Genomic DNA, 26101 nt, shown 5'->3' on the forward strand with positions numbered 1-26101 from the left:
ACACACAGACTCCCCTTCCTCTCAAACAACAGTCCACTTTAATGTCAGCAGTTCGCCCCCACCACACACACGCATTCCTCACGATCGCTGTTTTATACGTGTGTGTGTGGTTGGGTGTGATGGTTGTTAACGCAGTCAATGGGTGGAATTTCCTCAACATGTGCTGATGTCTTTAAAATCAGAATTTTGTAGCATTTTGTGTTGAAACAGCAAATTAAAACAGTCAGTGCACCTTTTCCACAGAAAGCAGCGAAAAGTGGTTTGGTTTTATATATACTGTATATAATCACAGGCCAGAACACTTGGGATGGGGGGGAGGGGGGAGTTCCTTAGCAACTATCTTGTTGATGTCCAAACACGGTTGGTGGCGTCAGAGAAGCTGGTCGGACCAGACTGAGGTTCTGCTGAGTGCAACAATGTGACTGTTTGTTCCTGAACGCTGCTGAATGAAGAGACACAGACGAGCTGCTTGACGGGAAGAAAAACACAAATCGTCTGGGCTTCAGATTCATAAAACATGTATTTCGCACTGGCGTGTTTGTCGTTTTATTATCCGCCCAAATGAAAAGAAAAATACAGATTTGGCAGTGTGAGGACGATGATAGACAGTTGAGTAAAATTTCTACGTTGTTGTTGAATTATTGCACTGCAGGCCTTAAGATGATTCTCATGTTTCTTATTGTGTTTATAGATAGTCAGCATTGTTTTTGTTTTTTTTATTTTTATTCTTTTTGGTGTTCAACTCAGTTTGGCTCCTTGGGTCGATTGCCATCATTTGCCTACATACAGCCTCTCCTGCTCTAATCAGCCCAGCTCTTTACACTCACTAATCACTCCTTCCAGCATGTGCACTTCTAAGTGTCTTGATGCTTCTGTTTCCCCTGCTGTCTCCTTCGGGCATATATATATTTTAATCTTGCATCTTTGGAAACATCCTACAGTTTGAGTTTATTCTTTCAACTGATGCTGTGTTTCTAAAAGAGGAATCTGTTGGTAAGAACTGTGCATGCAGGAGAGTCATATATTAAAAAAAACAAAGTGAGTGACTGAGCCATGAATGAGAAGTGAACTGTAATTTCAGGGTCCAACTCATTCACTCATGTTCAGATTTGGCACCCTGTATGTGTGTCTGCAGTTTAACAGCTTTCATCCGTGACCTTCAGAGGAAGCTGCAGGACATCATTAAAGTGGGCATAAAATGTATTTGACCAACTGCACAGTGGCCACTCTAAATTATTGGATCATACGGAGCATTTATCAGAAAGAGTCTCGCTGTGCGTGGCTGAAGATGTCTGCTGAGGTTCAGCTGGTCACATTCGATGTCCTGTGAGTGAAAAATGATTGTGTAAGGCTTAAACTTTAAAAGGCTGGTTCAGATCTTTTGAGTAAGGTTATGAACAATAAATATTTTACCTGGTATAGATAGCTCTTTGAACAGCCTGAGTTGGGCAAAATGTTTCATTTGCGAGAAAGTGCTTTGTTCAAAACACCAAAGCCGCCATTTTGGTGGAAATTGAAAGAGAGAAAATGAGACATTTTCTGCACATGACAGCTTATGTTGAGGCGTCAGTCACTTTGTAGACCATCTGTTTGAATCTGAGCACTTCAGATTTGTAGATTTTATTTTCTTCCCATCTTTATTTAAGATTATGCTGCATTCACTGTAACCTGAAAGACATTAACTTTTGCCTACACAATAAAAATGCACTGAAATTAGTCCTGATGAGCAGTTTTGCCCTTTCAACCCCATTGGAAACTAGGCTCACAGTGAAAATGTTGGTGGAGGTATTTTGTTGTCCAAAATATGATTGAGGAATTATAACTTGAACATAACTAATGTGTGTCCCGTTGACACTTGTATTTTAAAAAGATCTTAGTCTTATGCACCTCTTATTCACATGCGACTGGAATGATTGATGATGAAACATGTTTTAAAAAAGCAATTTTCAAAGTAAGAAAAAAACTTTCGCTCTCCTACTTGAAACTACAGCTTTTCAAATGAAAAAGCTCATTTTGATTAAAAAAAATAATAATAAAATAAGTGAAATGCTTTTAACTAACAGAAAAGAAGTCCACTTCGTTTTAAATTCTTGGGATTTGCCGCAGGTGGCACGGTGCAGCAGCGGCTCAAGCTGACACCAAAAAATGTCACAGGTCAGAACAAGGCTGCCACCTTTCTGTGCGGCGTTCACATGTTCTCTCTATGTGTGCATGGGTTTTCTCTGTTTCTTCAGCAGAACTGGGCTCAGAATGGTTAGTCATCTGCTTGGGTTTGAAAGGATGGGAGACACGGAAAAACACAAAATGAGAATCCAGGTGTAATTAAAGATGGACTAAGAAAAGCACTGGTTAATGACACAAATAATTATAAATACAAACATGGAGAATATGGGCACCGGTGACCTCCGTGACCCAAAAAGGAAGAAGCAGGTAACATATAATGGCTGGCTGGAACATGGAGTACAGCAAGTTCTAATAACGTCATATTCACCTTTTACGGCTTTAAAACTACATTACATCTTTTGCTGGCTATGAATTGGACAGAAATGAATAAAAACTTTGAGATCAGGCTATTTGAGAGCACAAAATACAGTATCACCAACTTTACAAAGAGGGATAAATCCTTTATGCTTATCCAACATTTTTCAGTCAGGTCATCTGGACAGTTTCTTTTTTTGTGCTGAAACGTTTCGCCTTCGATCCGGAAGGCTTCATCAGTCAAGGAAACACACAACAGGGCCGGCAATGAAGGAGGGGCGTACCAAAGAGACCATCTAATCACAAGCAGAACTGGTTTGTTCCACTTTGGAGTAAGCTGTTGGAGGAAGAATCAGTTTTGTTGTGTGTTTCCTTGACTGATGAAGCCTTCCGGATTGAAGGCGAAACGTTTCAGCACAAAAAAAGAAACTGTCCAGATGACCTGACTGAAAAATGTTGGATTTTATACCTGGATGATTGAGCATGGACTTTGTTCGTTTATGCTTATCTTATGGACGTCAGCCTGAAGCTGGGTTAGGGACTGTCGATAATTGTTTTTGGGTTGAAATAAATGTGTCCTAAAAGTCAAAGTTCTGCAAATATCATATTTAAGCCAATCTTGAGGGGCCGCATTGTGGTCAGAGCTGTGGTCTTTGAGCACAGGTTGCGTCAGGAAGGCCATCCAGCATAAAATAATGGGCCAATATTTTGTTCGAGTCGTTTTGCTGTGGCAGAAAGGATCAGCTGAAAAAACAAACAAACAAAAACAAAGCAAAATCTCAACAAATGTAAATTGATGGCATTTTCTCCCATATTGTTCAAAAAATAATAATCTTGAGGGATGTTTGATCCAGTTCTTGCATTAAAAAATAGCATTTCAATAACTATAACACCTCCTACACATTCACTGGCAGTCAGACTTTCACTTGCCCTTATGTAGAAATAGTTAATCCTTGATTTTCTCCTTTTATTTATGACAAAGTCACCTTCCCACATATAATTCAATTTCAAATTCAAGAATAAAAATTCAAAAGTAAGAAGTCCTGAATTGTACGTCTATGAAAAACATATTCCAAATACGTTTCAAATATATTGCATGATACTGTCATGTGAGAGTTCCACGCCAATGGCCCCACTGATTTTCTACATGTAGGCTCTCACTCTGGTTCATTTTCATCTATAAATCTCTCCTTGGACTGCTACCTATACACAACGTGAACACTAATTTTTATCTTTATTTCATTTTTACTGTAGTTTATTGTCGTCTGTCTAAAACAGGTATAACTTGTAAATGAGTCCTAACCTGTATAAATGAATGAATGAAACATTTCACCCATATATGGGCAGGAAAAGGCGGGGCAAGCTAGCCGGAAGTGGTCCGCGGACCGTCAGTTGATTTTTCTTTTTTCTTTGTTGGTAGAACAGAACATGTTAATGTCCATTTATTAAAATCCTCAGGTGAGTGGAGTCGATCTGATCTAACCGTCCTCAGAAGTAGAACACGGGAGCTCTGCTGAGGGGGCCGGCGGCGACGGGCGGGCTCGGGGTGTGGATCCAAGCGGAGCCCCCGTCCTGCAGCAGCAGCACCACTCTCCGTCAAGCAGCGGGACTCCAGGCTCGCGCTTCCCCAGCTGCTGACGTCAGCTGGCAGCCTGGGCTGTGCTCGCCGCTCCGGACATAGCGCCGAGGAAAAATGCTGCTCTCCGTACCGCCAAGGGCAGGAATCAACCCATACAGCGGCTATAACAGCAGAAACAGCAAAAAGGTAAAGGCTTTCGGGCTTTCCCTCCTCCTCCCTTTCATTTTAAGGCTTGTCTCCCCCCACCCCCCCACCCCCCAGGCAGGGCAACAAACCCCGCGTCTGTCGCGACAGGAAAAAAAAAAAAAAAAAGAGCGAGCTTGTGACAGTGAGCTGCAGTGTCCTTGAAAAGCTGCTCGGACGGAATTTAACTTCACACTCGGTGGAAGTGAGTCTCCAGCGCCGTGCCGTGTGTCAGAGCGGGGGTGGTGTTCGTGGTGGTGGGGACATTTGTCCCGCTCGGGTCCTGTCACGCTGACCGCCCGCTGATTTATTCCTGTAGTGTTTATATGTGGCGGGAGGGGGGCACCGCACGGGAGAGGATGTCGGTACGGCTCTGCTCGCCCGTTTGAGAGGCGTCAATGGCGGAGAGGAGAGCAACTTTGTTCCTGGGATAGCTCGCGCCTGGATGTGTTTATGGAAGTGGGGGTAGGGAGAGAGGAGGAGGTGGGGGGGTCCCGGCTGGGAGAACTTGTTACAAAATGATTTCTGACTCTTTCCTCCGCGGGGTTCGCACAGCCGGAACGTCGCTGTTCCTCGTTGTCTCCGACTGCCGCGTAAGTTTGGCCAAGTTTTTATTTTTAAATTTTCTTCTAGTCTTCTTCTTTTTTCCTCGTTTCCCATCTGAAAGCGGAATATGAAGCCCCGCCCCTCGAAAAGTCCCACCAGAACATGATGACTACTTTTCCCAGAACTACGAGCCGAGCTTCAGCGGTTTACTGGAGACGAACAGGCGTTTTGTTGTTGCGTCCTCGTGTAAACAGGCTCCATCAGCAAATCAAGTCGATGTACAGTTTACTGAAGGCTCGTTCTTCGATATGAATTAAACTAAAACACGCCATGTTGTTTGTTTGTTTGTTTGTTTCCTCCTGCGCCCCCCTCCTCTGAGCTCCTGACTTGGAAAAGACACTAGAATAAAAATGTATCCTGCTCATCCTCACAGATCTGGTGTCCACATCAGAGCTCTGAAGTAAACAGGGTTATCTTATAAACGACACCAACTAGCTTTTTGTTTAATTAACTGTTCATAATAATTCAGGTAGACGAATCTAAGGTGGAGTCAGGTCGTCTGGATGGAATCTTTGATGAAATGTTTAGTTTATCCAAAAGACCTTCAATCTGTTTAAAACGTTCTCACGTTAGCTCCTCAGCTGAGCTGCATTGATGCTGCAAGACTTCCTAATCGATAAAAACACGTTTTTAGATCCACTGCAGTGCCTTTCTATCTTACAATGCAATCTGTGTCCTCATTTACCCATTCATACAGCACTCTACTAGATCTCTACAAAGAATAATCAGAGCTTTATCACACGCATACACCGATGGGACACACATCAGAGGCAATGAGGAGTTCAGAGTCTTGCTCAGGGACACTTCGGCATGGGACTGCTGGTGGAATCGATCCCCCAACTGCAACTGTTGCTTTGGAGGACAACTGCTCTAACCACTCAGCCACCCCCAAAAGTGTAAAATGTGAAAGCTGTAAAACAGTCTGTCTGCTCTGGGCTTTCAAATATGATCATTTTTGTTCAGAGAGGATTTGAAAATCTACAAATCGGGTTTAAATGACCAATATTGCACTTTGAAAAACGAAAAATCAACAACTGACCAAGGAGGTTACTGCAGTCACTTTTAAAGTTTGAAAATTTCCATGGGAGTACTGAAGGTTGGCTACAACTTTGACTTTAAATAGTTAAGGGAAAATATATTTTTTGCACAGTCTTGACTCAAACAATCAGGTTTTAACACCATGTACCTGTACGCCACCTGGACATGTTGGGATAGATGTAAAAGATTTTGTTGTGAAATGCAATTTACTGATGTTGAGGTCAATCAAAAATAATATGATGTGAATATTTTTTGTTCAGCGTTGTGTGCTTAAATTTAGACGAGGGTTATAACAGGTGTCAAAACGTTTATAACACCCGCCATTATTCTTTAGAAGTTGTGCAGTTGAGACACAGTGATGTCATCACATGCAAATTAGCTCAATAAATTGTTACTTTTATAAACTTTTGGTCAAACTCATGACAAAAACAAAAAGACTTATATTGTTCCTTTGAATGTGTTTAAATTATTCCCATTTTCCAGTGAATTCCCATTAATTCATATTTCAATTTGGATTAATTCATAATGGTCCCAGCCTAACCTCCTAATGGAAAGTTATTTGGAAGTTTCCGGAAATTTGCCAGAACCTTTCTGCTCCTTTGCAACCCCATTTGATTAGTCAGTTCATCTGGACGGTTTCGTCAATCTGATGAGCCACCAACAAACTGAGTCCCACCACAAACAGCACACTCCCATAGTGGGAAAAAAAAATCCACTGGAAACCATCCAGATGACCTGACTGAACATTGTTGGATTATTACCTGGATTACTGAGCATGAACTTTGGTATTTACAATTGAGGTTTTTTTTTTACGTAAAAATGCTTATCTATGTTGTTTTTTAACATTCAAGTGCTTCTACATGTATTAATTGGGCAAATATTGTTCTATTTTGTTACACGGTAAATACATATTAGCCAAAAATATTTAAAAAAAGTGGTGTTTATCAGCCTTGAGCTTCTAGATTTCTAAAAAAAAAAAGGTATCAACTATAAAAAAAAAAACATTGGCCGACCTCTAGGTTTCCATCTTGTGCTACATTATACATATTAAATGCTCAATATTTTGAAGCCCATACCAAAATGTGGTCATTAAGCCTAATTTCCCAAAGCTTGAGTTATAAACAACAGGTCTCGACAAGATCTACAGAAATACAATCAACTTTCAAAATAATAACTTAAACCATTTGGCTTTAACTGTGTCAGATAAAAATATTAATCATAAATGGGTAAAAACCCAATATATTGATTGACAGGGTACTTTGTTAATTGACTTATTGTTAATGTTTGTATACTTCAGCCAGTATCTGTGACGTCTTTTACACACGTGGACGACTGAAAAGTTTTGGGACCACTTCTTTCGTTCGCCCCGTGCTTCTTGTTCATCTTAGACGAACCCTTTTATTGTGAAAATTACAGTAAGACTATCTTTAGCTGTGAGCTTGAATCTGCGGAGCGCTTAATTTCCTTTTACTGCTGGGCCAAAGTCTGTGTCGAATCTTTGGGACTCGATTCTCCTGAGGCAAAAGGTTGCACAGTCTGGGATCTATTGAATCTCATCTCCCAGTGGGACAGGGGTTACCGTCAAGATGTTAGAATCTGGAGCTCGCAGAGTTCGTTTGCGTTGGCTGAAAATTGCAACGTGAGAAGGGGTTTTAAAGGAATTGTTGGAGGAACGTTCTGTTAATTTTAGCTCCAAGAAGATCGTCTGTGTTTGTTAAAGGAGGATCAGGTCGACAGCTTTGCTGAACACATAACGTCAAAGTTTCTCTCGCTCTGCTGGAGTCATCTCAAACATCTTTATGGGTTTTATGAACTATTTATTAACTGTAATGTGTTTGCACAATGAACTGCTACAATTCTTGTTTCGGACAAAACTCCCATCAGTTGAGCTGTAATTACAAGACTTTTAAAGTAATGGAATACAGTATTCCCTCACATCGCGGAGGCTACGTTCCAGACATCCCCTGCGATAGGTGAAAATTCGCGAAGTAGGAACATTATATTTAGTTTAGTATTTATATAAATATTTTAAGGCTTTATAAACCCTTTCCACACTCTTGCAATGTTCTTAACAATGTTCTAAACTTTTAAACATACGTAATTTTAACAACATGCGTATATGAACTTTACAGTATTGCAAAATTTTACATACTCACCAGTAAAGATACTAGACCGTGAAGGACGAGTTCAGCTTCAGGATTATTTGCAACTTTCCTGCCAGTTCTGCGAGATTAGTACATAGATCAGATTCGTTACTTCTGACTTTGCGTTGCAAAGCTATTTTTACCACATCGGCTTATTCCGCTAGTGTTTGCTCCCTCCATTGCTGTTCTTTGAATTTCAGCAGAAATCAGCGGTCGGAAGCACTGTTGGCTTCTGGGCCATGTAGTTCTTTTGACTTGCGTTACAGTGTAGGCTTACTGAAAGAAAACTACAAAAATAGGGATGCACAAATCGATATTAGATTTTTGTCCGATATGTTAAAACTTTTTTTGGCCGATAATCAATACTGATACCAATATTTTTATTCTTTCCTTTGTCAGAACATAGCCGTCTTATTTAGGCTTATTTGCAAAAAAAAAGTGCAACAGCTGGGGACATATATTCAGCAACAGCCATATGCATAGCACTTTAACTTATATTAAATGAAAAGTGTTAAATGTTATTTATTAGCATTAGTCACCTGTGATGCTGTCTCACTTGTGGAGGCTTGTTCCAGGCTCCTATAGCTGCAGTGTGGGATCCTCTGCACTCTTGTGCATGAAGGACAGCCTTTTTAAGTTCAAAGTTTTTGTCTATCCATTGTGCCGTAAGACTAATCATGCTAACAGGGCTAACACTTGATGTCCACATGTCTGTGGTAAAACTCAACCAAGTGCTATCGGCTATCAACTTCTTAATGACGTTGGAAGTGACGGCTTGTAACTCGGGTAAGGTTACGTCTGAAAAATATCTCAGACTGGGGATGATGTAGTGAGGCTCAACGTATTCCAAAAATCTTCAGAATTCAATTTCCTCAACGGAAAAAAAACTTCCACACCACCAACATTTTGACGTCTTCCTCTCCGCCATAATCAGATCAGGTAGGCGCGTGTGATGTCATCACGTTGTGCTGGCGCTGCAGGCATCCTTGTCACTGGGTTGTCATACAAAAACAGAACCTTTTATATCGGTGAGTTATTTTAATGGAATGGCCGATGTCCGACATTTAACTTTAACGCAAATATCGGCCGATACCGATACCATGCTGATAATATCGTGCATCCCTATACAAAATGGCAACGCCTGTCCTAAGGTTTTTTTTTGTCCTATTGGTTCCTGTGCCTGTCCGCTCCCATTAACTTTTTATCTTGTACCGTCCTAATCACATGAGTAATATTAAAGTTGACAATCATGTGTCGTGTACAATCTTACGTTGAAACCCCGCGAAACAGTGAGTCCGTGAAAGTCGAACTGTGAAGTATTGAGGGACTACTGTAATGCATTTATTTTTTGTGTATGGATCAGTCTGTTGGGCTTGTTGTTTGTCAAAAATTGTGTACACAGGTTCTCTTGTGTTATGCTAATAGTGATAGGGATTTCTGAAAGTCCTTTTGCGTCGTGGCATTTTTAAGATCGTTTTGTTTCGATTCAGTCTATTCTTGGTGTAAAGGCATTGCAGCAAACTCGGGACCCAAAAGTCCCAGGTTCGATCCCTAGCCGTTCCCACATGTCGTGGTGTCTCTGAGCAAGACACCTAATCCCTAATTGCTCCCCAGGCGCTTGCATAGCTGCCCACTCATTGCTCCACCTGGGTGTATCCCAGGTGCGATGGGTTAAATGCAGAGAACCAATTTTGCCATCGTATGGGAACATACAATGATGACAACGCATAGCACATTATTATTATTATTATTAAAGGAATAAATAAAATAAAGAGTATTAAATACTGATTGTGGAGCTTTAGTTCACAGAAAGGTCAAGTTCAGCATTCCTTGCGTGAGCTTCCTCCTCGTTGTTTCCTGTCTTATTGGCACCTGTGTTACACCGGCACAATAAAGGCATGAATGCAAAAAGAAACACGTCAAGAGGTGAGAGAGAAGCGCTCCTTCCGTGTGAAGTGATTATGGTGACTGAAAAGGTGTTGGTTTTCAGTGGTGCCAAAAGCCAGCTGCTCCTCCCCTGATTCAGCACCTCATTTCCTGTTTCAGATAAATAGACTTCCTGGTTGGGAAACAAGAACAAGAGGCGGCTTATCGCTCCTTAAGGTATCGCGGGTCTCAATTAGGGCCTCCTTGAAAGGCGCGTTGTCAGACCTTTCATTCAAATTTTTGTTCTCCTCCCCGGCAGGAGACCTTTACAACAAATGTCAACTTACTGCTGTGATTTAAAGCCCTGGATGCCTCAGCATAGATTCCACTGAACCAAAGAGCAACTACAGATGAAAAGGCTGAAAAGAAACACACAGACCCGAGCATTATAGTGCGACTTGAATGTAAGACGGCTGCACTTTAAAGGCCATCCATAGGAAGTCTGCAAAGACTTGTAAAGTCAGGGGGCCGTAACTTTTCCTCTGTAACCCCCTCGGGCAGTCAGTCATAACAGAGTTGCTGTCTCAAGTACACATGCACTCCTTTGAACCTATATTGACACAATAGAACAAATACATAATTTTATCCTCTGTCTCAATCTTTACAGGATTTCGCTGAAAAATCTGGGCAAGTCTATTATGATTACAAACAAACTTTTTAAAGGTGATTTTTAAAAAGTTTAGATTGGTTAATAAGGAGTTCATTTTTCATGGTCTGCTCCAAGAGACCAGCTCTGATTGGATTGGTGAGTAAAAAAAAAAATTGTTAAAAGGATCTTAACCAAAACTGTACAAACCTGGATTTTTGTGAGTGAGAAAGAAAAATGTTTTTCTCCCCTGCAGGAACAAAAATCAAAGCGTTGACCCAGAAACCAGAGCAAAAGCAGGGCAAAGTGTTTAGCATGATTGATTACTTCAGTACCTATAGTAAATTGAGCATTTTTTTTCCACCACACTAACAAGAAGTGGAACCAGCCGATGTTTGAGAAGGAACGCATCTAAAATTATAAATGTAAAATTATTAGCAGTAATGCAAACTATGGATTGCATGGGTTAAAGAAACAAAATGTGAAAAGACATCAAAATTCTTTGACTCATACTTTAAATGTGTAACGCAGTGCACTTAAAATGAAGATTGTTGAGTGAAAAAACATAAAGAACATTTTATTTCTGAACTTTGGTCATTTTATTACACAGTATGTATGCTAGAGACATAAAAATATACCCATAAGCAGTGATTTTTCTTCAATAATAGCCTTTCGAGCGAGACAGAGGTACATAAAGTGATGTAGACAACAAATGTTAACATTTTAGCTTGACATGTGGTTGTGTAAAAATGTTGTTGATGGTGGCGATTAAAGATGAAGCATTTCTACATTTGTACAGTAGGCCTGAATAGGTCCAATGACAAAATACGTTATCGTTCTATAAATTATGGGAGTTTTACTGCTCTCACAGTAATGCTTGTGGTTGTTCCGCTGCCTCTTTGGTGACCACTTAATGTGTTTCATACAGAGAGGAGAGGCTGCGGCACAATTAGGAGTTTGACCAAAATGCTGCTGAGAACAGTCGACACGGTCATATCCTGCTCAGAGATCTCCGGTGTGGTGCTGAAAACACTTTGGTGCAGAACGTAAAGTTTGTGGGGAAAATCCAGGAAGTAGAAAATACGTTTTAATGGTGACTATCCCCATGAAAGTCTCGTGACCATGTTATTGCCTGTGTCTGTGAGCGAAATAGATCACGAACCTTTATTAAAACAGAAAATATTAATTATATGTACATTTACAGCTGAATAAGATAAGATAGAACTTTATTGATCCCGCAGGAAATTATAACTCGTGGAGTCAATCTGAGGCCAGCAGTGCTTATCAACCATGCATGAAAGTAGCTATACCTCAGTCAGCTTTACTGATGTTGAGCTACCGTCTGTTCCAGTAGTAGCTGATGGTCGTTCCAAACATCATTTGAGCATTACAGTAACTGAGCAAGCACAATTTTAATTTTAAACTTTGGACTCAATAGTTGACATTAACCTACACTAAAACAGCTTGAACTTGGACAGTTTAACAGAGTTAATAATGAACTTTAATATTGAACTTATATTTGGTGTGGTAGAACGTTGGAAGGCGTTTTTTAAAAATGATTTAACAATGGTCATACGCCAAATTACTCCAAGAGAACACACAAAAACCAGGCAGGTGTGGGTGCTTCATCATTCCCACCCACATTCGGATGTTGTCAGTTCAGGGAGTTGAGCCGGCGACCTTCCAATCACAGGCTCACCTTCTCTAACCTCTGTGCTACCACTCCCCTAGTTTCTGATAGACTAATAGAAATGAATGTTTATCTAAGAAGGGGGTTAAAACCTGTTATTCCATTTGTGATATCACAATAGACAAACCAGGTGCTGGTTTCTGTTTCAGTCTTGGCTGTTTTTTAGGCTGAGATTCTTCTGCTTTATCGTTTTAAATACCCTGAAGGTGTCTAATTATTATTAGAGAGCATTATGTCGTAGACCTCCAGCAGCAATGTCAATAATCTGCAGTGCTGCAGCATAAATGTCTTTCAGTGATGTTTCTCGCTGCTTTATCCCTCAGTGCAGAGACAGAGGCATGTTTGCAAGTCATATTCTTAAGTTTTTTACTTTCATTATAGACAGATAGGCTCCTTTGCATGCTTAAAAATACTTCATTCAGTAGTTCTGTCTCCGACTCACAGAAAGGAGAAGTGTGAACATTGTTTCTACATGTTGTATGTTATAGTAGGGGGATAAAACTAGCTTTTTTTAACATTTCAAATACCTGAATTTTGCATTTTAGAGGCCTAAATAATTTCTTGATCATGACTTTGTAATATGCTAAAATTAATTTCCATGCACAAAACACATTTATAACAAGTTTTATGATTATATATGCACATTTCACCTCCACAACATCAAGCGTGTTACATGCACATATTGTTTGCTAGGGTTGATCTTGCTTTTATGCACAGAACCAGCTGTTCCACTGTGGTAACTCCGTCCTCACTGAACTGTGCTGTGCAGCCACCTTTGTCCCTCTGGCTCTTTGCCAGGTATATGTTTGTCTGCCTTTGTTTACCGTGTCAGATGTTTTGGATCGCTCCCCAGTTGGAGTGCCAGTAGCATCAGCGGAGCAAAGTGAGCAGCTCGAAAGAGAGACAGAGTCCTTGGAGAAAGCACAGCTCTTAGAAATTTGATGCCAGGCGCTGCAGCTGATGCCAGACACTCAGCGTGTCTCACATTTTGTTAGATCTCTAGCCGAGCTGCGGGCTCGTGTTTTCACATATATCTGATTCCAAGCTCTCCAGTTCAACTCGACCTGGCTTGAAAACCCATGTGTGCATGTGGATTTGCACTCTGCACGTGTATCAAGGTGTGACAGGCAACAGACAATCAGAAGGGTTATTAGGCGACTGCAAACACAACGCAGACGGAAGGCGGGAGACAGAACAGGGGGAGGACTTAGGGATGAGTTGGGACGTGAGTTTAGTGTCCCTGTCACCTGGTTGGAATGCAGATCTTCTCATTCGTGATAAGATTGAAAGCAGACGCAGAGGATTTCCTGTCTGCCGCCAGTGCCAGTAGTATAATATACCTCAACACTTTGCAAGACACAGTGTTCTAACTCAACCAACCCCCAGCTAAAATCATGTTTTATAGGTATCTAGCTCGTATTTTAAAAGTTTTCATGTTGGTTCCCAACAGCTGGTACACTTAATGAGACAGGTTCTGGTTAGATGTAGTGCCGTATGTATAATTATTGGTTAAATGTTAGTGCTTAGAATTTTTGCCAACATAGAAAAAGTGAAATAATGTGGCCACACAGTTAAATTACTCATGAAAATATTCTGTTAAAGCTTCAAAACTGACTAACTCCGGTAAGGAATTCCCATAAATCTTTTTGCGTGTGAGTGTCTATGCCTAAAGAGAAGTTGAACGTAAAAAAATCAACTTAGCAGCGTAACTTTATACATGCTAGCACCTCATTCAGCTGAGCCATAAATCTGCACGTAAGTATGTACTGTACGTCCGTCAGATGGTTGGACAGTCACGACTCTTCTCCGCCTGAGGAAAGGGTGGTTCAGTCGGGAGCAGGACAGGGAAGGAAAACAGACCTCCCGACAACCAGGAAATCAATGGAATCCAGTGGGTCATATTAGGGTCAACTGCAGAAGTCCTGCAGGGAGAAAATAAAATACATTTATCTCACTTCATCCACTGAAAATGCTCCTGCAAACAAGTTGGTTCTAGTTTTTTTTAATAATCATCAATCATAAAACAGAGGTGGAGGTTTTTGATAGTCTTGGGAGGAATACGACACCAACACAGTTTCAGATGCACGCGTGCCTTGGCACATTTTAAAGTCTCGTAAAGGTGCAGAAATTAGTTTTATTTATAGAGATGTTCTTGATTTTTATCTTTAGTTTGGTCCTAAAAATAACCCAGAGGTATTTTCAGACACCCAGTTGAAGAGAAATGAAGCATCACATCTACAAAGTAAAACTACCAAAATAGCCTAAGGTACTCAAAAATCAGAGCGGCATCAAATACAATTTCAAGCTTTAGTTCTTCAGATTTAATTAGTTTGGTGTTTTTAGTCATGCCTTATTAGTTATTTAAAGTGTGTCTCATACAGGATGGACTTCTCTGTCTTTAGGGTTACAGTATATTGTTTTGTTTTTAAAGTCAAGGACGGCTGAGAAGCTGAATTACGTAGTTTTGTCATCTTTGGGTCATCAGAGCATCACCATACCTTTTGATATCAGCCAAGATCAGCTGCTAATAACAGAAATACAATGGTGCACTTTATAAAAGGCTTAAAAAGTGTAGAAATGAGTTTAAGCGTAAAGGATTGTGTGTGGCTTATGATGGATGATTTATGGGTTGTTGCAACGATATGTTCCCAGTTTTGTCTGGAGGATGACTGGTCTTGGCACTCTGGTAAAAAGACTGTAAGAATGAGATTATATAGTTTCCGCTTTCCTGTTCTTTCATTCACAAATTAGCTGCCTCCGAAACGTATTCATCATGAATTCAACCGTGACACGATAAACTCCTGTGCGTGGACTCGCTGTATTTGGCACGGTATTTGGACTGATTAATAGGAACAAACATCTGATTTCTTTTGTACAGGAAGAAAGACCGTCTTATTTAGTTATCATTCAAACTTATATAAATTTTTTTTAAAAAACAGTAGAAAAGCAATATTACCAGAACAAATGTACTCTGAAAAGGTTGTGTCCAGTCTTTGTGGCAGTTGTCGAAAATGTGCTCATGTTGTCACTTTAGAGACCAGATGTTATTAAGAATATTTGGTTTTTAATGAGTCACGCCGTTTTAATAATTTACATTTTACAAATCGAACATGCTGGGCAGCGTGTTCACTCACGTCTCTTTTTTTACTCGAGTAAAAAAATCTCTTTCTTTTTACTCTACAAAGATTTTACATCTGCCTTATCTGTCTAACATAAAAGAAGCTGAGTTGAGGTTAGGGTTCATCCTCAGAGGAATGAGTCAGTTTTTGAAGTAGAGGTCAGAGGGGCTGTCTTAGAGAGGCTTCACGTCTCATGAATGGTGTCCAATTAGTGGAATTGGTTGATATTGTAGGTGGTCTTTGTGTGACCGAGTCTTCACGCTGGGCTTTTCCTAAACACCACTCGACTGATCGGTGACCCTTCCCTCCCTCATTAAATTAACCCATTGTCCTCCTGTTGCCTCCGTCCAATAAGTTGCTCAATATGACTCTCCAGCCTCACAGCTGCACTCCGCTGAGCTTAGCCAGAGAGCCTTTTTTTTCCCTAATTCATTCATGTGGAACATTAAATTAAAGAAATCTAAATGAATGTGATCAAAGTAATTTTCTCACAGCAAGCTGACACAACACGAGTGAGGTCCATTGAGCCTCGTTTGCTCAGAGCTCTGCGTCACTCATTTTTGGAAAACAGCCACCGCACTGGATCCTGGAAGCAGAGGTTGTTTTTTGGAGTTCTTGACAAGCAAATTGGTTGCAAATCCACATTCAGTCATACCAGTAAAATTAATGCATGTCTGGTTACGCAATCCTCCATTCGATATCTCAGAGGACAGCCACAGTCCCACAGTGAGATGAGATTAGAAGATGTATGAGTTGTGCAACATCCTTTCTTGTTCCTTGTAGTAAAAGATGAACTAACTGACTGCTGTAGTTCACGACTTGCATTCACAAGCAATTTGTTCTCTCAGACAGATTAAATGGCATGAGAGTGAGTAAGAGATGTGTGATGGGTGACTACAAATGCTTTCACTGTGAGAGTGTTAGTGTTGACGTAATGTTAAAGCTTGTGATGGTGTTTTTATTTGTATTTTTAAAGTGCAGTGGTCCCTCGTTTATCACGGGGTACACTGACGTCCCGCGATAAGTGAAAAACCACGAAGTAGGAATAGTAGTTTATTTTATTATTTATATTTATATATATGTGAAGGCATTTTAAATCCTTACCACTTTTGCAATATTCTACAGAATGTTTCTAAACTCTAAACGCTTTAAAAGAGCACAGAATGTCATGATTTCAGCTCCCTGCCTCCTCTGCTCTTTGCCACCTGCACGCTCTCTTGGCCACGCCCACTTCTCCGCTCTTCACGGTGAACAGCTGATCAGCTGCTGCAGGAAGTTTATCCTGCAGTGTGAGCTGCACAAAGGTGCAGCAGGTGCTAAATAATTTTAAATAATTTATTTGAATTTAAAAAATCCTGTGCCGATCGTGCAGCTCATCCATCAATCAGCCAATTGTGTGTCATGTCCCATCTTAATTTGAAAAACCGCAATAGAGCGAGTTCACGATAAACGAACCGCGAAGTAGCGAGGGACTACTGTGCTCCTGTTTCAGTTTAGTTAAAAAAAAAATCAGGTTTAGGGACTGTCAATAATTAAAAGTGCATATCTTCTATTTAAGAGCAAGATTTCTTGTCTACTCATTGCTTTTGCACCTCTGAGCCGGCAAGGCAGGTACAGTAGTCCCTCGATTATCACAGGGGTTACGTTCCAAACACCCCCGTGACAGGTGAAAAGCCGTGAAGTAAGAACGCTATATTTATTTTATTATTTATATATATTTTAAGGCTTTATAAACCCTTCCCACACTCTTGCAACATTCTAAACTCTTAAACCTACATAATTTTAACAACATACGTAAATGTACTGTACAGTACTGCAAAATTTTATATGAGTACTCACCAGCTCTGCAGAAGCTCGGTTCCAGGCGGGCTCGGTTCTGTTCGGCTACCCTGCAGCTTGACTGAAGCCCACCGCCCCGTCGTGAGTAATATTAAAGTTGACAATCTTGAAAAACTGCGAAAGAGCAAGTCCACAAAAGTCAAACCGTGGATTAGCGAGGGACTACTATAGTCACTTAGCTGAGTAGGCCAGTAGGTATGAAGTGGTTGCACTGCATACATTTGTGAACAACCAAAGGCAGCTTAAAGAAGGGCTTTTATTTTCAGCCGTAACACTGAGTCAGATTGTGGGGGGGGGGAAATCGCTCTAATTAGGGATGCACGATATTGTCGGCATGGTATCGGTATCGATATGTCACTTGTACAAAGATCCTGTGCTTCTACTGGAATTGTTTTGCTTGCACTCAGCATTCCAAGTACATTTTTTAAAACACAATTGTTGTACTCCTGCCTTTCTCTTTGTGTTACAACCTTGTCAAAATTCCCAGCTAACAGGAAGACAGCATATGATGATGATCACCATTTCTTACACTTCTGATGATAGCTAACTTACGATGGTAGTAGTCTGTGGTTAGTTAGCTGTATGCCATTTAGTAATAGGCATGTCATTTTGGACAGTTATACACTGTTCTTCACACAATGAGTAGCTAAACACAGCAAATTAGTCATTATCAAGTATGTTTTTAGTGTAGCAAAACAAGTGCAAGAAGGTGGTGACCATTTTGGTCACATACCATCATTGTATTTGCTGGAAATTTTGACAGAATTGCCCAACATCTAAACGTAAGCTGAAAAATAAGCTGAAGCGAACAAGTGTTTTAAAAACGCACAGAGGAAGTCTGAGCGGCAAGCAAAATGTTTCGAATAGGATCACAGAACATTGGTTTGAGCATAAATAAATCTGAGAGCAGAGATACTGTTTTGATGAGAAGCAGAGCAAACCTTTCAAGCAGGATTATTTTTTTAAGTGGCCGAGTTTTGAGGGAGAGCGGTGCAAAATCTGAGTGGGAAAACAACGAATCCTGCTCTTGAATCACAAATGTAAACTTGATTAATGACTGTAAATTATCTCCGTGGATTTACGTGCCTAATGCTGTTGGTGCATCCTAACCCTGTAGACCATCCTGTGTTAGTCTTGGATGATTTCTGAGATCACATTTTAGTGTTTTGACCTTGAGGTTTGAGGAAGTTTAACATAGTGAGAAGTGCAAGTCTTGACAGAAATTAAGCGTTCAGTTCTGCTTTTTATTTGTAGGCTATAAATGCAGATGTTGTACAGCAAAGATTAGCCAGTACTATTCTAGCCTATCAGTAATTGTGCACTGTGGGAAAAGTTTGTTAAACGTTTGTTTCAGTTTTTTAAACTGTAGTCTTTGTTCCAAAGTAAAAAAATAAATTTCTCCACATTGTATAAGCATAAGAGGCCCATTTTTCCCTGTTTGGAGCAGTCAGCCAAGAGGCCCCACATTCCCTTCAGAACACTGTATTACTGAGTGTTGACATGAGGGCTATGCGATATCAATTTACACAGCTCCCACATTATCATCTGTATGATGCAGACTTACTCTATACCTTCTTGTGTATAAAAACTCCTATTTTTTACTAGCCTTTGAGGAAAACATCCACATCCAGACTTTTATCTGTAATAAAAACGTCGTTCCTGTTTTTGTTCTATTTTCATGCTCATGAAGTGTTTTGTATCTTGGTGTTTCTTTTCGTAACGCAGCAGGCCTATGTGTCCTCCGGCCACCAGATGGCGCCCCCCAGTCCCAACACTAACAGCAGTAGCAACAGCAGCGGCGGAGGTGGGGAACAGCTAAGTAAAACGAACTTGTACATCCGCGGCCTCCAGCCGGGAACCACGGATCAAGACCTGGTGAAGCTCTGCCAACCGTAAGTTTTAGACCTGATTTGTTAAAAACACAAACCACGTGAACGCTTTTAATGAATACTTCTAATCAATGTTGGATGGTGTGATGTTGAAGGGGCTATAGTTTGAACTGTAGAGTGATCGTCTTCCAGTTGCATGGTTGATTGTTTGGTTCCCTGTCCCTCCAGGTTTCATAAAGTGTTTTTGGTTAAATCATTGAACTCCACATTTTCCACGCTTATTGTTGTATAGTTATTAACAAGCAAACAGGAAGCACTTTAGAATATGCTTGTGTGAATGAGATAGGCTCAAAGGGTTCTATGTATATACATTATGAACCTTTGAGAGTCTTACCTCGAAGCATATTGGTAGAGTTGCCTGACCATTCGTAGATTTTTCACACTTCAAACGAGGGATTACAAGCTGCACCTGCAAAGTAACTTACAAATTTTTTTTTTTTTGACTCTTAAAAATGTTTTTGAACCACATCAGCTATTACGGTGTCTTGTTTGACATATTCCGATGTGCCATGTTTGGTATCGTTGTTAAGGTTACAGAGCGGAACAAAGATAAAATAAAGATTTAGAACTTTTCTGGTAAAAGTATTTTTAGTCGACACAAATGACAACTCCTAGTGGATGTTTTCAGCTATAGTGCATTTGGTTTCATTGGCCGTCTTCCTAAAAACAGCCATGACAAAAAGCCTCAAATGCCAATGTGTTGCAAGCTCGCTAACTACTTACATAACACATTAGAAGTCCTGAGAAAACTGGGCACATGTATTTTTTTATATAGAAATCAGTTATAAATGATTGCGTATCACCTTCTTGAAGTGGTGTTCCATTTTATAAGGAAGGGGTTCAACCATTTCTACTTCTTTGCACTACTGCAACCTGCCTTCTCTCTCTCTCTCTTAAATAAGCAGAAGGAAGAAGAAAATTGGCCGTACATATTTATACATGTACATACCGTTCCTTTTATCCTTTATTCTATTTCCTCTAAGTTTATATATATTATACTTGATGTCTGTACGCTGTGAGCACTTGAAATCAAAGTCAAATTCCTTGTTTGTGCACACAAATTTGGCCAATAAAGGTGATTCAGATTCTGATTCTGGCTTCAAATTAAGAGCCAAGTGGACTCTTGATGTCTCGGGTTAAGGTTTACCCTCGGACATGGGATTCAGTTAGTACTTTCAGCTGTCTAGGACTATTGATTTGACTATTTGAACAAAGCTCTGGAAGATGATCATAGGAGAGGAACAAGCACAACTTTACCTGTAAACTATTTTTTTAAGTTTTAAATTAACTGAAAGATAAGGTAATTTTCAGAAAAATATTATACAGTTTGACTTCTTTTTGCAGTCAAAGTCACCCCCTAGTGGCCATTAGAAATAATGCAAGTACTAATATATTAGCCTCGCTTTTTAGACTGGGACGCTTGGTTTATCTCATCTTGGTAGCAAGATGAGTTCTGCATGCACAAGCTCAGGTCTGTGTATTGGCTGTTTAAAATGTGAGTTTTACACTTTTGCTATACTGGGTTTGGTGTTTTCAGATCAAAGTTGCGTGACTTACTTCTGCTGGCATTCTCTCGATGATGAAAGCGATTGCAGCTTGTCTTTAGCTGATTGTTCATTCCTGTCCACATTAACTGGAACAAGTTTCAACTTTGATACTAAATGGGGGGGGGGGGGGGGTCCAGCAGAACCCTATTATGAGCAAAAACATATGTGCTGTCCAGAGATATGTGCTTCATCTTTTGGACACATGCGATTAAATAGTCTGAGACCGTTTCCAGTCACTTTCAAGTTCATTTCAAGAGCTGTTTAGGCAGGAAATGGATGAAAGGGCTTCATCAGTTTGATCGATTACTCACAATCAAACAACACCAAATTGTCTACAATAATGTGGAGACTCAGTTGGAGATTGAAGACGTCAGATCAATTGAGTCACGAAGAAGATTTAAATAGGCTGAAGAGCATCCTGCCTCTTTGTGTCCAGATTAAAACTTCCACTTCTAATGCAGCTATAGTGACTCACAGTCAGCTAAGATTTACACACCTTTAGATGAGCTACCTAGTGTGTGAAGTAGACTTTACAAACAATTCAGTTCAGTTTATTTATATAGCGCCAAGTCACAACAGAAGTCGTCTCAGGGCACTGCACAGAAACATTCATATACTTAAGAAGTAAATTAGCGTTATTTATCTCAGGAGCAGACTGCTTTGAGTTTAACTTCATCACAGACTCTCATCTTGAGCAAGCATGAAGGCGACAGTGGAAAGGAAAAACTCCATCATGAGGAAGAAACCTTTAGCAGAACCAGGCTCAGGACAAGCGGTCATCTCCTTCGACCGGCTGGGTTTGGTAGGAACAGATACACAATGGCAGGTCCAGAATCACATGTTAAGATAGAAAGAAATAGTATCAAATGAAAACAATTCAATTTTAACAATTCATTTTTAAGAAATCTAAGCCTATGGCAGCATAACAAGCCAACCCTAACTATAGGATTTATCAAAAAAGAAAGTCTTAAACCAGATCTTAAAACTGGACAATGTTTCAGCCTCATGGACAGAAACTGGAAGTTGGTTCCACAAGAGAGGAGCCTGATAACTGAAAGATCTTCCTCCCATTCTGCTTTTGGAAACTCTAGGAAGTAAGCCTGCAGTCTGAGAGCAAAGTGCTCTGTTAGGAAAATGTGCAATAATAAGATCTGTAATATAAGATGGAGCTAGGTTGTTGAGGGCTTTGTAGGTTAGGTTAAACACACTCACACAAGAAGACTGGATTAGAAATAAAGCATACACTGAACGTCACCGAGGTGATTTGTGAACTTTAGTCATGCATTTTTATTTCCAGGATTCAATCACAGCAGAAATCCTCATCTGTGAAGGAGTTGCTTGATAATGCCCACATTACAGCAACTTATTTTAAATTTTCCCTCCACACTTATGTAGAAATTATTAAATACTGAAAATCTGAAAAAGACTGAAATCGCATGGCTCGTGACCACGCGCATGTTGTAAAGCTGCTATCAGAGGACAGTAAGTGTAAAAACCGTGGTTGTGTTCGTGAAACAGCGGTACAGCTACAGAAATGTCTTTGTGGAGCTTTGAGGCTTTAGATGTGACTTGGAGGGCTACCGTTAAGAGGAGCGCCTAAATGAATGGGGGGGAAGTTGCACGGCCTGCTGGGAAAGAATGTCAGATGGCCATGTATGGGTTAGTTGTCTTTTAAGTCTTTGGCCTTCGTAGAGTGGTGGGCTTGAGATGTTCTGCAGAGAGGCTAAAGTGAGCGTGGGTTTCAAAAGTCAGTCTGCTGCCCTTTACACGCTCTTGGTGTCATTGCAGGGAAAAGCATGAAATAAAGCTTACAATTTTCTTTGCCACAATTAAAATATTTATAACAAATGATCTGTTTGACACTTTTTATGTCTGTAGGCAAAAACTTGAAACGAGCTATTTTAGGCATAGGTATCAGATGAATGTTTGAGATCCAGTGTGCAAATCTTTTATGTCACAAAAGTAAGAACAGTTTCTATTCTATTAAAAAATCTTGCTGCCACAGTGCCTTCAACCTTTTCCAGCTGTCATATAACAAAAAAGTGGGAACGCGCCCCCCCCCTTCCCCCTTCAATTACATTGTGACAAAAAGCATTTATCAAGAACATCAGAATAAAAAAGACAAAGTCGTCTTGTCCTTTTTATATAAGTTTAAATTAGAGAATCTTCCCACATCAACATAAAAGCCCTAATTTAAATTTGGACAACAGAGAGTATCAAAATTAACTTGTATTGCGTTTTAATTATTGTGCTAGAAACAAAGCTAAATCAGAAACGTGATTTTCGCTTGTCATTGACCATAAAGAGCTGTTGATTTCGTAATCACCAATAGTTACAGCAATAACCCCCGTATTTCAGCGTGACTTCATGGGAGATGAACAAAACATTTTCAAGACTTTATGCACTGGAGCGATATGCAAACGTTTAAACCACCAGCTATTTCTTTATGTTTTGCTTAGAAAAAAACAGTTTCTTGCAATTATTTAAAGTGGTCTTGACGATTACTGTACCTCTCCAGACTTTCTGAAGGTCACCCAAAGTTTTTCTTAGGATTTTAGCTGTTTTTTGGCTCAGTTTTTGACGGACAGCTTGTTGTGCAGTAAGTGGTTACCCAGAGAAAATTACGAAGTGAAGGACGAAAGAACAAACGTTAAGGCCTAGAAGAACTGTCTACAGCCAGTTGACAGCACCTGAATGTCATACCTTTAGGAAACAAAGAAAATCCATCAAAATCCTGCGCGAGCTGAACGCAGTATTCTTTAGCTGATCATCTACTTTATGACAAGTTTTCAGCTTTTGAGAATCAGTTGGTGCTAAAATATTTTCGTGTCAAATTGTTTTATCTCTGTTATATTTCAGATAGGGATGCACGATATTATCGCATGGTATCGGTATCGACCAATATTAGTGATAAAGTTAAATATCGGACTATTTGCAATGACTGCTCAGCGTCAGTGATGAGAGGAGGAGCGTAAACAAAGTTCTACAACACTTTGAACCTAATTAACCATCTCAGTGACCACCATTCTGACCATTACGTTGAGTTTGTGGTGTCCGGAAAGGAAAGCGAGAGAGCGGTCAACCGCAGAGAAACAAAACCTCACCAGCAGTCCATTCTACAAGTTGTTCCAAGTTGAAGCGTTACATCTTCATCCCCGTTTTTGGCATCTGCATTTGGTAGCAGGCTAAACTGACAAAGACCATGCAGAATAATCTATTTTAATTTCACAGCAGAGAAAGCTATGTAGTCTCTGTAAGCATGACTTGGGGGGGGGGAAATATCGGTATCGGTTATCAGCCAAATAAGTTTTTATGTATTGGCATATCAGATATCAGCCAAAAATCCAATATCGTGCATCTCTAATTTCAGATTCAACTTAATAAAATTGATCAGACTGTGTCTTTGTGACTGTCTGCTTGTAACTTAATCCATAAAGGTGTCATTTAAGATTTTTATTTTATTTTATTTTTTTAAGTTATTGGTCATGCGTCAACACAACACTCGTTCATCTTTGAATTTAGGAGCCTTTTCATGAACTTAAAACTATGTAGTTTAATAAAGGCAAAACAGTCAGGAACTGGACTAATAATGAAATAAAAAATAAAAAAATAGCGCCAAAGTCTAAAGTAAAATTTGAAAAGCTTTAGAACGATTGAAGAAATCCTGATTCCAACCGCTCAAGACTTTGCACAGTACTTTACATGTATTCAACGCATAGATTCAACAAGAAAGTATACTTATTTGATTACTCAGCTTATACTGTATTTGATGAATAACTCTTACTTGGTAAACAAATACTTTTGTGTAATCATATTCAGGTTTTTTTTTTTTTGACAATATATTATTTTCTCTTCACACTGATTTTAATAATTTCTGTCAAAACGATGTGGAAAAATGAAACGACGTTATTAACATTTGTCTTAAAGAGGCTGTCCGGACTTACAAGTGTGTTTCGGCTGAGTTGACAGCAAGTGGTCGGCTCTGGCATCGTTGTTTGTGCTCGGTGGTAAATTGTGGACCCTTAATTGTTTTATGAGGTTGTTAGTCACCGGCGCTGTATGCAAATACACACACAGGCTCATCACACAGAGGGGCTGCCAGTGAGCGGCAAACATCAGCAGGTCTAAAGTTTCTGTGAACATAACACACTCGGGCATCCCAACTATAATATCGTTTTGACACGAACACAGTTCAGATCACTGTAAAGGTGAAATCTGCTCAGTGTTTAATAATGCAGCATAGATCAGGCTGTCATGCTTTGATTTACACAACACATTATAATGACCACAGTGGGTCCAATTAGCTCTAAAAGGATCAGAACAAACACATAAGAGTGACTCACCGTGCAGCATGTTGGTAATTCACTTTGATTAATAAGATCCCAACAAAAAAATGACATTTTATTATACAAGATTCTCATAAACAGTCAATTAAAACATTTAGCCAACAGAAAGTCTTCAAAATATTCTCACAAATGGCTGTTTCATTATTTTCAGTCAGCTCTGCAGTAGACGTTTATTTGTTGACCCTGAGAGGTCTGCTCCGTTGTTTGTGCGGAGTCACATCGGTTCAGTAGGTGGTCCTGCAGCTTGTGTTCAAACTACCAAACGGGCCAGACCACCTCCGAAGGTGGTTTGAGAGAAAACATTTTCACATTGAGGGTGTTGAGACCTGTGTTTAGCACTGTCCAAATGAAATCTGATCACCAAGAGCCATTCTTAACAGCTGTGAGCAGCCTCAAATCAAGTGTCTGTGTAAACGCTGAATACATTTTTAATTTTTAATGTTAAGATCATTGTTTTCTTGATATTATGCTGTAACGAAAGCACGATCATTGGTGTTGTTTCAGTCTGTTTTGTTAGATGGATGGATGGATGGATGGATGGATATATACATCATAATAATAATAATAATAATATTGTGTTATGTGTTGTCATCATTATGTTCCCATACAATAGTGAAATTGTCTCTCTGCATTTAACCCATCCACCCCAGGTGGTGCAGTGGGCAGCTGTTGAAAGCACCTGGGGAGCATTTGGGGATATGGTGTGGTGCTCAGAGACACCACGAGATGTGCAATGACTGGGGATCAAGCCTGGGACTTTCGGGTCCCGAGTCGGCTGCCCTGCCTCTACCCCATCTCGACCCCCTACATACATACTTACTTACTTTATTACTTACTTGCTCATTTTATTACTTACTTACTTATTTTATTACTTACTTACGTACTTACTTACTTTATTACTTATTTACTTTATTACTTATTTTATTACTTAATTACTTACTTTATTACTTATTTACTTTATTACTTACTTTATTACTTACTTCATTACTTACTTTATTACTTTATTACTGCATTACTTACTTGCTTACTTATTTACTTACTTATTTTATTACTTATTTACTTACTTTATGACTTACTTTATTACTTACTTACTTACTTTATTACTTACTTACTTTATTACTTATTTTATTA

At 39.8% G+C, this 26101-nt stretch overlaps 1 protein-coding gene across 3 annotated transcripts in view; it reads left to right on the top strand.

Moving 5' to 3' along the window:
• Window positions 1-4085: 4085 nt before the first annotated feature.
• LOC119412581 (RNA-binding motif, single-stranded-interacting protein 2) overlaps window positions 4086-26101 on the top strand; it is a 37344-nt gene continuing 15328 nt past the window's right edge. Inside the window, exons 1-2 of one of the 3 annotated variants that reach the window (XM_037679607.1) lie at window positions 4086-4243; window positions 18914-19080. In XM_037679607.1, coding sequence (XP_037535535.1) covers window positions 4172-4243; window positions 18914-19080 — 239 coding nt within the window. In that variant the 5' untranslated portion in view covers window positions 4086-4171. Of the gene's footprint in view, window positions 4244-4395; window positions 4446-4794; window positions 4834-18913; window positions 19081-26101 lie in introns of those variants that run through there. The other 2 variants (XM_037679609.1, XM_037679608.1) reach the window with 2 other exon arrangements.

Source organism: Nematolebias whitei, chromosome 7 (assembly GCF_014905685.2).
Source record: "Nematolebias whitei isolate Nwh7 chromosome 7, NemWhi1, whole genome shotgun sequence".
Lineage (NCBI taxonomy): Eukaryota > Metazoa > Chordata > Actinopteri > Cyprinodontiformes > Rivulidae > Nematolebias > Nematolebias whitei.